The 13,920-nt window shown below is 43.8% G+C and overlaps 1 protein-coding gene across 2 annotated transcripts in view; it reads right to left on the bottom strand.

Annotated features, from left to right (window-relative positions):
* Positions 1-4,181: 4,181 nt before the first annotated feature.
* The window catches only part of LOC144797678 (maestro heat-like repeat-containing protein family member 2A), a 61,275-nt gene continuing 51,536 nt past the window's right edge, over positions 4,182-13,920 (bottom strand). For both annotated transcript variants that reach the window (XM_078668399.1, XM_078668400.1), the window contains 3 exons: positions 8,109-8,192; positions 7,378-7,449; positions 4,182-4,724 (listed from right to left, as the gene is read on the bottom strand). In XM_078668399.1, coding sequence (XP_078524525.1) covers positions 7,384-7,449; positions 8,109-8,192 — 150 coding nt within the window. In that variant the 3' untranslated portion in view covers positions 4,182-4,724; positions 7,378-7,383. The remainder of the gene's footprint in view (positions 4,725-7,377; positions 7,450-8,108; positions 8,193-13,920) is intronic.

Here is a 13,920-nt window from a genome sequence, read left to right as displayed (position 1 = left end):
CAAGGGAGCGACAGAGTTTCTTGGATGTCTTAAGATCATCGTTGAACCAGGGAGCATTTTTGCTGCCTAGTTTGATTTGACGTTTTTTCAAAGGTGCTAGGTTGTCGGCACTATTCGTTAGCCATTGAGTGAGGTTAGTGGCTGCTTGGTTGGCGTTCGAAGAGTGGGCCGGGGGATTTTGAAGAAGCGATGAGGAGATCTGGTCGATGGTGATTTTGTTCCAGTTTCTTCTCAAAGTGGGTTAAGGAAGGTTGTGGGTTGTGGTCTTTTTGTAGACAAAGTGAACACAGCTGTGGTCCGTCCAATGGAGAGCTGTGGTGTGACTGAAGGAGATATGTTTGCTGGAGGTGAAGATGGGGTCGAGTGTGTGGCCTGCGTAGTGAGTGGGGGTGTTAACAAGTTGTTTGAGTCCGAGGTTGGCCCGATTGTCCAGAAGGGTGGTGGCGTTGTTGTCGTTGCTCTTTTCCAGGTGAAAATTGAGGTCTCCCAGTAGTATGTAGTCCTCGGAGGGGAGGGCATGTGGGGTGATAAAGTCAGTGATGTCTTCACTGAATTGTGCACGGGGTCCTGGTGGCCTGTAGAGAAGGGTGCCTCGGAGTGTGGTCTTGGGGTCGGTGTGGATCTGGAAGTGAAGGTGTTCAGCGTTAGCGAGGTTGGCGTCTGAGCTGGTTGAAATGCGGATGGAATTCTTATGGACGATTGCGATGCCTCCTCCTGTTTGTTTGATGCGGTCCTTATGGATGATCTTGTAGCCTTCCGGGATGGCAATGGTGATGTCTGGGGCTGAGGATTCGTTCATCCATGTTTCTGTTAGGAAGGCGACGTCCGGAGAGATGGTGTCTAGTAGATTCCAAAGGTCGATGGCGTGTCTGTGGACCGATCGGGTGTTGAGCAGGATGCATTTTAGGTGGTTGGGGTCAGATCTCTGTTTGGTGTTCGTGGATGAGGAGTTGGTCTTGGTGCCGTCATGCTTGCAGGAGATGCATGTGAAGGGTCCATGGGTGTGTCCAGGAGCGGCTTGGGCGCAGTTGGGGAGTCGGCCTGGGTTAAGGGCTAAGAGGGTGGAGGCTTTGTAAGTGATGCGGTTGGTGTTGGTGGTACGGGGGCCAGGGGGTCTGGCGCTGGGCGCGGGCTTGGCGTGGACGGGCGCAGACGGGCTTACCTTTGGCGCACCTTCTGCACGCATGGGGCGCGACCGCTGCGCGTCAGCAGTAGCGACATAAGTGAATAGTGGGGGGGGCGGGGCGAGGTGGGGTCAGCTGGGAGGCAGGAGTGGTTGGGGGGACGGGCTCAGACGGCACAACAACAAAATGGCAGCAATGAAAACAAAAGCAATCAGGGTGAGGTTGGGGCGAGCAATGGAGCGCTATGTTAAAATTAAGCAACCAGCAGCAGTGAGCAAGCGCTACGATCTTCAGCAGCAGTCAATTAAAATTGCACGCTAACAGATCACCAAGCCCAACGGTCGAGCGCTCTGATCAAAATGAAACCCCAAATAAGACTCAAAACAGTTGCAAGGCACAGAGCCCAGGCAGCAATGGAGATATGTACAGAAGTTAGCACGATCAGCAAAGCAGCAGTGTAAATAGCGCTACGATACCAGATACCAGGTGAGAGGGAGTGAGGGGAGCGACCGCTTCTGCACGGGACAGGACGGTCACAGCTTGCAGCGAGGCAGGGATCAGCCTGTATACTCCGTGGGAGGTGGGGTCAGCTGGGAGGCGGGAGCGTGTTGGGGGGACGGGCTCGGACGGCACAGCAACAAAAGGGCAGCAATGAAAACAAAAGCAATCAGGGTGAGGTTGGGGCGAGCAATGGAGCGCTATGTTAAAATTAAGCAACCAGCAGCAGTGAGCAAGCACTACGATACGATGGAAGATTTATAAGTACACATGGGTCTTCCAAACACATTAGTATGTCACTCAAATTTGAAATTTGTAGCAACCAGTGAACTGGCCAATATAGGGTACCACTGGTTCATATCACTCCTTTCTAAAGGCACACCTGGCTAGGTTTTGCTAGTTCCCAGAGCTGTAGGAATATGTGTGCGTTACTGCAGGTAAGGGAAAGCACACAGTCATCTCATACCCGTCCCCGAGGACCATACACATTAGAAGAAAGCCCATTTGTGAGCACACCTAACAGAGTAGTTGGAGGAACCATGATGTGCCTACCCCAATTGTGTCTACTCAATTCATTATACAGGCAATAGATAATTAATATAATGGGTTTTTATTAAATCCTATCCTCTAGTATTATCTAAGTATTACAACAGTCATCTCAGCAAGACCAGTACTAACAATGCCACAATAAATTTGGGATAAAAGAAGAAAAATACTAAATATTATATTTAGTTAGTGAATTCAAGCCTACCATTGTTGTCAGATCAGTAAAGCTATGTAAAACCACCTGCACTCCTTTTTACCACCCAAGAATGGCCTCTACCTCATCAGATGGGATGTCCTTTGAACAAGTACTGCTCCCAGTTCTCTAGAAAGCCTTTCTCCCTCTCCTTAGGAGAGAAAGGGTTATATTGTACTTTCGCCTGGTTATGGCTGTTTCCTATTTGAACGGCATGAAAACCCATTGTTTGGTGAGTGAGCCTGGCAACCTGTTGTTGGGTGAAGCACTTTCTTTTCAGTTGTATATAGGGCACACTTGACCCAAAGGTATCAGAGCTCCTCACATGAACACCAGTTCCATTACAGAGGGACACATTCATTTTTTAAGGCACAGGGAGATTAAGTGAATAAAAGTAGCACTATCATATTGTTATGACAATTTTCACACAATCAAATCTCCTTAGGCCTTCAAGACTTGTACCCCAAGAGTCAGTTAGTAAAGGCCTTTAGTGAGGCACTATACCATATGACATGAGTTTTCATGTATCAAGTAAAGACGAAGTAATGAGGGGCATCATGAGGAAAGAAATCCCTCCAGAGATTGCAGTATTAAGCCTGCCATAAAAAGCACCAAACCCTCATCCTGCTTATCTGATCCCATCCCTCCCACTTTTGCTAAACAACAAGCACATTTTGAGACATACATTTTGAGACACACAGTGGCAGCGGTTTGTTTTCTAATTAACTCGTCTCTGACCTGTGACAGAGAAGTCATGTGACCCTGAGGTATATATCTTCCTTCTTAGAATGAGTCAGGAGTAGAAAAAATAATTTGGGGTAAAGTTCTCATGCAAGTTAGGGGCTTGTGCACAGATCCACTTTTTTTAGCTTTGTCCTTTATTTATTTCTTTAAGAAAGATGTATGTTTAAACAGTAAGATTATTTTTGTCCGTTGAACACCCCAAATTACGATGATCGTTGAGAATAGCCAAAGAAGATTCCTAAATGTGATCAACATGGAATTTATTTTTATAGTGGTTTGTGTAGATGCGGTTTCCTAGATTCTTAATGGCTGGCATAAGCGTTTTCGTAAACAAGGGACAAAGTAGGAGGCCTGGCCAGAGTTTGTGGAGTGACCAAAAAACTCTCCATGGAGTTCCGCAAGCGATGGAGTGAGGTAAGTTGCACTGCTGATTTTTAGCTCAAAAGGGTGCATCCTTCTGCCACTTGAGATGTTCTACTCGAGTGGCAGCTTCCTCAATGCAAGTGGCATGTTTCTCAACATGAGCAGTAATGATCTACCGCGACCCCTCGCAATGAGAAATCTCGCCGGGAGATAGTCTAGCATTGGATTTTCCTAGCTCGCTCTTGCTAACTCAATATTGGCGAGCCATGAGAGAGGAAAGAATCTGCTGCACACCTCTATGCTGAGTATTTAGAAGCTCTGAGGTCCATGCGGAGTGCAGAGTTAGAAAAAGTCCACAAACTCCTCAAGGGTAGCAGAGTTTACCGCCCAGGCCTACAAATTAGTCTAATGAACAGAATTGTTTTTTTCATATTACTTCCCTTGCACAGATCTGAGCCAAGCGAACTAATAGACAAAGACCAGTGGGTCTCTGTGTTTCAAACTTTTGAATGTGATTGAAGAAGCATGTTCCATCCAAATCCTAAATTCTGCGTAGAAAAACATTGCTGAGAGTGATTTTTCAAGAGTGACGCATTGTGATGCAACATGCCCCACACCTACTTAGTTTTGAAACTCTGTCTTGAAGGATTATGCCATTCATGTAACCAAGAATATATGAGAGTCATCATTAAAGACAAGAGTGATTTAATTTTTAAAACATTTAAATTAAATTAACTTACATAAAATAATGTACAATGTTCACATTCCGAGAGTTTGCACAAGACCATTTGCAATACAAACATGTTAAACAGTAAGATTTACATTACAAATAGTAAGCAATTTAAAATTCACCATGGCTGTACAGTGACTATTGAACAACTGCTTAGTATTGCTCGTTATTATGAACTAACATTTCATGGATGATATTGGTGAATGATTTCATGTAGGAGCACCAGACCAGGGGGAAGTAGTGCTTCGTTATCATTCAAAGTGATCCTCAGCCATACTCCTGAGATGCGGTTGTCGTCCTTCGCCAAATCACAAAAGTCAAATCTTCATGTTTCTCTATGGCTGGTGTAGCTTTACTGTTCAATGATTTCTAATGGTTCTCTGGATGTCCTCTGGTGGGATATTGTGTTTCAGTAACGAATGTTTATGAGAAAGGCAGATGGTTAGGGATCCTCAATACATATTGTCAGTGGTATCAGTCGCAGTGGTCGAATCAAAGGCCAAAGAAATGGTAAGTAGGTTGAAACCTGAAAGTTGAAAAAGTACAAGGTCAGATAGGTCAAGTAGGCAATTGCCCATCCTCACAGTCCAGCAAGCAATGGAGGCACCAGGAGCTCATAAAATATATTTTGCTCTGTGTTCAACTTTGGCTTGCAAAGAATTTGAATAACGTTCACCAAGTTGACAGGGGAGTCAGCACTGAAGAGATTGTGACTCTTCAAACACGAGAAGAGGTAAGGCAGTTTCTAAAAATGTGCTGCCATACAATATTGTACTCCAGCCAGTGCCTCTTGTCTTCTCCAGTGTCACACCCTGTTGTTTTGGAATCATACAGATTATTTTTACCAATGTGAAACAGGCCTGATAAATGTCAGTCCTAGGGGTCGATTACGATCTCGGTCGAAACGGAAGCTTTCCGACCGAGATGGTTGGTTTCACTATTGAACCCATAAATACAATTTCAGTTGTCGGAAATGAAACTGGCCAGTCATTCCAGCTGGCTTCCAACAGGCTCAAGGAGCCCGTCGGCCTGTCGGAGTCTGGCCCTTAATTCATATGGATGCATTTTTATACCGTCCATATTATGATTAGGGTTCCCTGATTTCCGCTTTGTCTGATTTTTACAGATAAACACAGACAGAAAACACTGTCTCCCCTGTCTGTATTTATTTTTGAAAGTGGAAAAATACAGATAATTTAGCTTCTTTTGAGTGATTCATCATGCTGAGATTAATCACTTTCAGGCCAGTAGCTGTACATAATGACAGCAAGGGGAGCTACAAAACTCAATGATATGTCCTTAAATTACTGCATATCTCAACATGTATGTGTGTTGTTACACTATTTCTTTAATGTGAGTTTATTATGTTTATATTTTTTACTGTGTAATGTGCTAAAACCTGACTGTCATTTAAGTATGAGTCCACATTTATCTGTTAAATAAATGCAGAAATACACGAGTTATCACCTCATCTATTTAAACAACACAAATTAAATATGGATAAATACCAATAAGCTGGCCAAAAAAGAACTATGGACAAATACAGACGGAAATGTTCAAATAATAAATACCATAAAACCGTGAGACCTAATTATGATGCACGGTTTCCGGGGCAGACTTTCCATGCCGGCTTCCGACATGGAAAGCCTGTTGGAAAGCGTGTTTGGGGGCCTCTAGCAGGGCTCCTTCTGTTGCGGCCTCCGGTTGGGGTCCAAGGGGGCAGGTTGATCCCAGCACTGTGTGGCAGGCACCTTGAGGTGCCTGCCACGTGGTGCAGGGAGGAACACAGCCTCCCATTTCTCTATGGGAGCTTGTGCTACAGCTGATATATAGCCACAACACATGCTCCCATAGGGAAATGTAAGTATGTGACCGCACCATGTGTGGTTGCATCATAATTAGGCGGCCGTGACTGCCAATTAGAGGTCAGTCGGTCCATGTTTCCATGACAGTGTTGGGCGAGCTCAAGGGGGCAGATAACGATGCTTACTCATGGGCCCCCCTTTGCATCTGTACCACATTTGCAGAATTATTTTGCTCTTCTGTGCAATCACAAAGCATCCATAGAGGAATTACAGCTCAGCTCTTGGTGGCTCTATTCTCACATGATGAATCTCTGAATTGGTAAAGTAGTTCTCTTCTAAAAGGTTTTACACCCAATTTTCCCCAAAAATAGAAGTGTTTCTTTTATGATGATGAGTTCTTTGGACAACCCTACCCCGAAATCTCTCCTCCTCCAGCACCAATGGGATGTGATCGCTCAGTCTCGCTAGTTCCATTGTTGGTTACATATTTCCCTAGGCTCTTGAAAACCTATGTATTTCGTTCCTTTTCAACCCTCATAACTGTAATGTAATTTAAAACAGTAACCAAAGTCCTTATATTATAAGTGGCTCTGGAATTATGAGACTAAGAAGGGCCGATTGTACTCTTGAACGTCTAGTACAAGAATATCGTGACACAGTAATACTGTGGACAAAATATCCAGGGACAAAATATTAAAGGGTAAATGCACAAAGGGACATATACATTTGCCATTCTTTTCTCCAAATAAATAAATATATATGTATATGTATTTTGGTACACATATGTTGAATTAGGTACAGAAAATCTTTACATACTTACCTTTTGATATTTTGTCTCTTGATTTTTTTATCAATGATATTAGTGTCCCACAATATTGTTATTCATGAGACACATAGGAAGGCCAAATTATGGAACACAGTGCAAATTATGCAGCATAATGTAGTACATTCTGTGACAATACTATTTTGCTGTTTTATCAAATATTAATGCTGTTCTAGCAAAATGTTTTGCCTCTCTAGTACCAGTATAACACATGGGTGATAAATTCAGGTGAGTAGTTAACATTTGCCACAGAGCAACACCATGTGTAATTGTTGATTCTTCTAAACTAGCAAAACATTTATTTGTAAAAAAACTGTAAACTATGTAGCATAGGGTGGATTGTTTGGCAAGTATAGTAAACCCATTATTGTATGGAAGAAGTGCCTGGAGACCCTCACGGGTGACAAGCAGCTCTCTATAAATCCACCCTACATTTACATTACATTCCAGTGACCCCTGTCGATAAGTGATGGTTTGTTGTGTGATCCTTTTAGTCTGATAGTACTCACACTCTCACTCACATTGACAGGAAAAAAGCATCAAAATCTTACCTCACCCTACTTAGAAAGTATGAACTCGCACAACCTGAGAGTGCTTTTCATCATTTTGATCATGTCCTCAAGCTGGTAGATAGAGAGAATGGAAACAAGAAGGCTATTTAGACATGACAACATGTATGACAGTTGACTTATTTTTCTCAAAAAACTCAAATTGTGGGCATTGCCAGTAAATGGTTGACCCCAAGGAATAGGAGCTTTTTTCTCCATTGAGTAAAGCCAAGGCCAGCCAAATTCTTCGTCTAGTCTAGAAGTGAGGATAGAAAAAGCTAAATTTGCTCCTATTGTGAAAGGGAATTTTTAGCCCATGGCTCCTTGCTCGCCCACAAATTGGATCAACCCCAGTGTATTTTGTTTCGCAGAAGAGGTTAGTGTAGTAGTCAGAAGGGTAATTGTTTTAAATAATCTCTTTTTCCTTCAGGAGATAAATTCCACCTCTGTTCATTTACACTGTGCACTAAAACCAGCTTTGAAGTTAAGAAATCAGCTCTAGCTCTCTAAGGGTACCAGTGGATGAGAGACGGATTGAGTTGCTACACCATTCACTCCTTGTTAATAACGTAAAGAATTCCTTGTGTTTCTGAAAATGGAGGATAGTTTCCATGGGAAGTTATTCGTGTGATATCATGTGGATGTACTTTGTTTGTGAAGATGGTATGGAAGAAACAGAATTTGAGAGGGAAGGAACATGAACATGATGGTATTGTATTTTAAAGAAAACTCACATGTTTCTCCGGTGAAAAGTTGGGGATGTGGAAGTCATCCCTGTATTCTGGTGGTGGTAGTTCTTCAAGCAGATTGTATGGATCCTGAAAATATAATAAAAAAGATCAGCATTACCAAGACCGTTGTAAACAAATGTAGACTGTCATGAGTCTTGAAGATGAAAGTCATGAAAGGCTGCACACGTCAAGCAAATAAAAAACATATGTACAAGAAACAGCATACTATGTTCACTCCTATTTTGGCATTTCACATCGTTAGCACCTTGTACTCATCACCTAAAAGCAGAACATATGTGTGAGTGAAATATAGCTTATGTGAGTAATGGATCAAAGATGCAGTAACAGTGAATAATAGTGATTTGGCAGTGTATACGTGTGCTGCTACCATAAGTGCTCACTCTGCTCTTTACCTAAGAAATCTTGTATGGTTCTTTCTAAACAATACAGTTTCTACCTTATCTGATAAATACCATCCTGGCTCCCAAAGGGCTTGCCTACCATTGACAGATCACTCACCTCCACTACATTGTAAAGAAATCAAGAAAGAAATTATTGGAGGACGTGGCCAAGCAGCCGAAGATGGTAGCCGCATTTTGAGCGAGCTACATGCCAGCTCCTAGAACCTTGCTGAATCCGAACCTTAGGTGACCTATTTTCAGTTGCAGGCACCAGTGCAGTGGCCCTATAATCACCCCTTTTGGCCCACCCAAACCTATCCAGGGAGCCCTGGATGAGAGAGCCAATTTCTGCAATCGACGGCCTGGGTGTGCATACGGCCTACCTGTAGATGGGCCTGCCAGAGGCAAACACCACCTGGAGCTGTAAACCCACAGTGGCAAACCCTCTCTGCATCGACTCCTGGAGCGTGAGAGGGAGAGAAGACAGGCGCTTGGCTGAGGTGTGGCACATTGCTGCTTTCACTTCCAGGTGGTGGCCCATAACAATGTAACGGGCACCTTAGAGTGGAGGAGATGGACTGGTCACCACACGTGGCTAGGACTGAAACTGCAGCCCGGTTGAGCCAACTATGGGGCAACCTTTTCTTGGATGCAAACATCCATGTGGTGCCCGCTACACTTGTCCCCTTTGGCCAACCTAAGCCCATGTAGGGAGTCGGGGATGAGAGAAACTTATTATGCAAACAACGACCTGCCGGGAGATGGACATGCCGCCAACAGACACAACCTGGAGCTGCAATCTCACTGCAGCGACTTACCTCTACCTCTGCATTGACTCTTGACTCGCAAGGGAGAGGATACAGCCACATGGGAGGGGAGTGGTAGGGACCACCTTTCATTTTAAGCACCCCCATGGGCTTGTGACAGCCCAGCTGATTTGGTGGCCCAGAGTAGAAAAGAGGGGGTGGACAACATGAGAGAAATTCACCACAGAATACTTCAGAACCTGCATCATGGATTGTGAGCTATCCTCCTACTTCATTCTGGAAAGGGCGCACAGGGCACTGGCCCTAAGGCCACAGCCAGGGAGACAGCCTAGAGGCATTACCATCAGTATACTGTACCTTATGGACAGACTATATCCTGCGGCAGGCACAACAACGTCCATTGCACCAACTCTATGGTTACGCTCTCCCCCGATTATGCAGGTAAAGTGCAGCCCCTTCTTACATCTTTCTTAGAGGTTAAGTGAAAAGTTAGGGCTAAGGACATTCAATATATGCTGATGTACCCTGCCAAACTGAAAGTAATGTATCAGTGGAGAACCATTTTGTTTAAGAGTCCGGAAGAGCTCTGGGACTGAGCGGCGGAGAGGAAATAACTGCCCATATCAACTAAGGAGCCAATGACAATTTGGGAGGCCGAAGGGGGTCAACCATCCCACTCTAGGAGGAAACTCAGCAGACTGATAGGAGGCCAACTGTGGTCACAACTGGAGGACAGACATAGAGCATCCTCCTCAGAGAGCTCTGGTGATCATGGGGGAGGGGACGCTACCAGTGGATGATGAGATGTTATTCAGTGGTATAGAGTTTGGTCCCTTTCCTTCCTTTCTTCCATGTAGAGCTACAAGTTTATTCTCATTCGCTGACAAAGAAGAGACACATTGCATCTGTAAAGAGGGGCTGTCTTGGGGCAAATCACTCCCTGCTACACAAGACTATGGTGATTTCTTTATTTTGATAGAGTACTATGTTGTATTGTATGTTGTTCCTATTCAGGTTGCTTGTTTTTGGGGCGACAGATGCTTCCTCTTTAGAAGTGTTGATTAGAGGGTTGTTGGGGGAAAAGTTGGGTACTTTAGGGTTGAGTTAGGTCACAATACTACGTCTCATGCAAGACACATTGCACAGGCCCTAGTCAAACGGGCTCTTTTTAGGCTCTATTTATTTACAGCACTATTAGAAAGTAGACATTGCACTTACTGCTTTTTGTGCGTGACAGCCCGTCTCTAATATACGTCTGGGGTGGGTGACAGCTACACTTTGTGCATTCAAGCAAGACCGTCACAACACATAAAGGATAGAGTACTATGTTGTATTGTATGTTGTTCCTATTCAGGTTGCTTGTTTTTGGGGCGACAGATGCTTCCTCTTTAGAAGTGTTGATTAGAGGGTTGTTGGGGGAAAAGTTGGGTACTTTAGGGTTGATTTAGGTCACAATACTACGTCTCATGCAAGACACATTGCACAGGCCCTAGTCAAACGGGCTCTTTTTAGGCTCTATTTATTTACAGCACTATTAGAAAGTAGACATTGCACTTACTGCTTTTTGTGCGTGACAGCCCGTCTCTAATATACGTCTGGGGTGGGTGACAGCTACACTTTGTGCATTCAAGCAAGACCGCCACAACACATAAAGGATAGATGGATCTGAGTACCCATCTAAATATGTCTGCATTCTGATGGCCTTGCTTGGGCGGGGTGGAAGGGAGGGTCCAACACATCACTTGAATAGGCAGTCTCCTGTCCTCACTAAAAGGACAGATTATCCCTGATGGACAGGACTGAGTTGAAAGGAGAATCTATGCACTTCAGAGGGCTGCTTTGAAGTCACACCCTCACATCAAAGGCACTTTTGGGTATAAGTACTGGGTCTTTGACCCCCACCCCGAAAATCAGACACTTCTAGATCTTGAACTGAATCTATCTGAAGGGCTGTTGTGGTGCTCAAATGACTCATTTTTAGACTGCAAGCTTGAAAGGCCTGCTTCTATCTTGCGTTGCCCTGCTGTCTGCTGTTCTCGGACTCTGCTGAAGGAGAGCTTGACTCTGCCTTACCGCCAAGTGATCTCCAGGTGCTTGTGGCTTGCCTCCTGTTGCTTGAGACTCAGGGATATCAAAGTCCTTACCCCTGCTCCTGTGCCTGAACTTACTGGAAGTGGTCCCGTTAGAGGCTACACGCAGGTATCGAACGGGTGCCAGGCGTTGCAGGCGGTGTGCCATTTTCGCCTCCACCCCCCTCCCGAGACCTATGGGGCATGGATCTTTTATTTTTCAAACTATACAGGTTCCTCTGATTATGAGGTAATTTTCCCACAACTTGTTGGTTTGTTCATTTTGCACCTTTTTTTACACTGATTTTTAACTTTCACGTCCTCTGGTCAGGGTGGGCCTTAGCGTGCCCATACCGCCGAGGTACACTCCCCATGGTCCTGACGAATGCCCAGTAAATCACACATCAAGGGCAGAAACATGTTGACCCCACTTTAAGTGGAAATAGCCAAACAATTAACTTGGTAGTTTCCTAAACACATAGCTTTTAATATGTCAGATTGTGAGTGAGGGCTTCCTATACAAATCTAATAAGACTTGCATACTCATCTTCTCTCCTTTTGTGCTGCTATACATTTATTGATTTACACTCTTTCGTTGTTTGAAGCTTACTGGAAGTGGCCCAGATACTTGCAACATGGAATTTGGCGCATCTCCTGTCTGTGTGTAATAGAACCGGCGATCAACACTGTTGCTGGAGTTTAATTGCCACATCACATTTGAACCAGCACTTTGCCTCTAGAGATTAATGCATCGGACAGCGCATCTCCGCCACTGCAGCTTGGTGAGATCGAGGCATCCCCTCGACTGTGTGGCAGAATCTGGTGAGGCACATCACTCAACACCTCTCGACTCAAGCACCCATCTTCCGAACTGACACATCGCCATCACTTCGTGGAACAGATCGACTCATCTCACTGTTTGTGACCAGGAAAGGTAATTTGATCACTTGGTCCTGCATGGGACCTGTAGCTGGCCTGCCCTTCCACGTTGACTTTGACCCGGTCCAGCACGATGTAAAGTAACTTTTTTAATGCTACTTGCTTCTAAGCGTTTCACTGCATGTATTCCTTTAACATTTAATATCTCAACTTCTATACATTGGATTTTTGTCATTTTGGTCTTGTTTTGTTTATAATAGTGTTAGTATTTCTAAACGTGTATGGAGTCTTTTTGTGGGGTATTCTTTCTGTTGCTGTGTGTTTGTGTGTTGCACAAACACTTTACACATTGCCTCTTTATATAAGCCTCACTGCTCTGTGCCAAGCTACCAGAGGGTGAACACAGGTTATCTTTTAGTGTGGATCTAGCTTACCCTGACTAGGATTACCGCTTCTGCTTGGACAGGCTGCATTCTTTTGCCAACCAGAAACCCAATTTCTAACACATGAGACCCATAGGAAACCTGGGACAGGAATATGACCCCGTTGACACGCACAATTAAGGGAAATATGGTGAGATAGATCTCCCCCCGATCATAATGGAGTATAGAGCCAGTAAAGTCAAGAATAACTTTATTTCAACTCAGAGAACCATGAGAAGATTTACAAATTATTATGATTAAAATACAATACATGCACAATTCATCATAAAAAGGTAAAATCTCTCTACAGATTTTACTCCTAAGGCTATCTGATCGCAATGGAGTCTCTTATGTAATTAGCTACTGCAATACAGATTTCAGCCGTAGCCAAAGACGGTAAGAAGTTAAAACCATCAATACGAGCAAGAGTGAGTATTTCTTAGTAATGGGAGCAGAAATGTAGTTCTCTCTGATTTATACAATGTGCAAAATAATACAAAGTCCACAGTTCTTTAAATTGAGACGTTATCACATGGGCAGAGCATAACCTTGTTTGATCACCCTCCTTGGCGAGGAAATGCCGGCAACAAAGTGCACAGTGCATAAACAGAACCTGGTTAGATAAAATCAGAACTGGAACTTATTAGAAATAAATAGATAACATTGTGCAGGGGCAGGAAGCAAACAGGGGACTCCAATATTGTCATGTTGGTAACTAATAAGCCTATTGCCCCTGGAACAGTATGCCTCCTTGAAAACTCCTTTGACATTTAGAGGAATTCCTTCAGGGTTTTCAATAAAATATTCCAGACCAATCTCATTGTAAATCCTCTCTAAATATTAAAACCATGGAACCTTTAAAACATTGTCTGATTTTTGGGAATCTTTAATAACATCACATGAAAGTATTAAATCCTCAGAGGTCCCTATCTTGGCCTATAGAAGAAAAGGGGCACTGCCTATACGGTCTTCCATAAATTCTAGTTAAGTTCTGTATGGCAAAAGAGGTAGGAACACTTTTTGGGAGCATCAGTAATCTTTTCATGAATTTATTTTCGATTCCTACAAACTGTTGGTTTTTAGCGTAGCCCCAAACCCCAGCTCCATACCTGGCAATAGAGAGACATTTGGCTATAAAGGGTAATTAGTTCCTTCAAAGGCTTGTGCCCCAATGTATGGTTTAAATCTTTTATTAATTTTCAAACAGGAAAAAGGACAAGACCCCCAGCTCCCTAGGGACAATGCAATAAAGACAAAAAGTTGTCCCCAATTTAGAA

Source organism: Lissotriton helveticus, chromosome 12, assembly GCF_964261635.1.
Source record: "Lissotriton helveticus chromosome 12, aLisHel1.1, whole genome shotgun sequence".
NCBI lineage: Eukaryota > Metazoa > Chordata > Amphibia > Caudata > Salamandridae > Lissotriton > Lissotriton helveticus.
The sequence above is the reverse complement of the archived record's forward strand: the minus strand, read 5'-3'. Positions and strand labels throughout refer to the sequence as shown.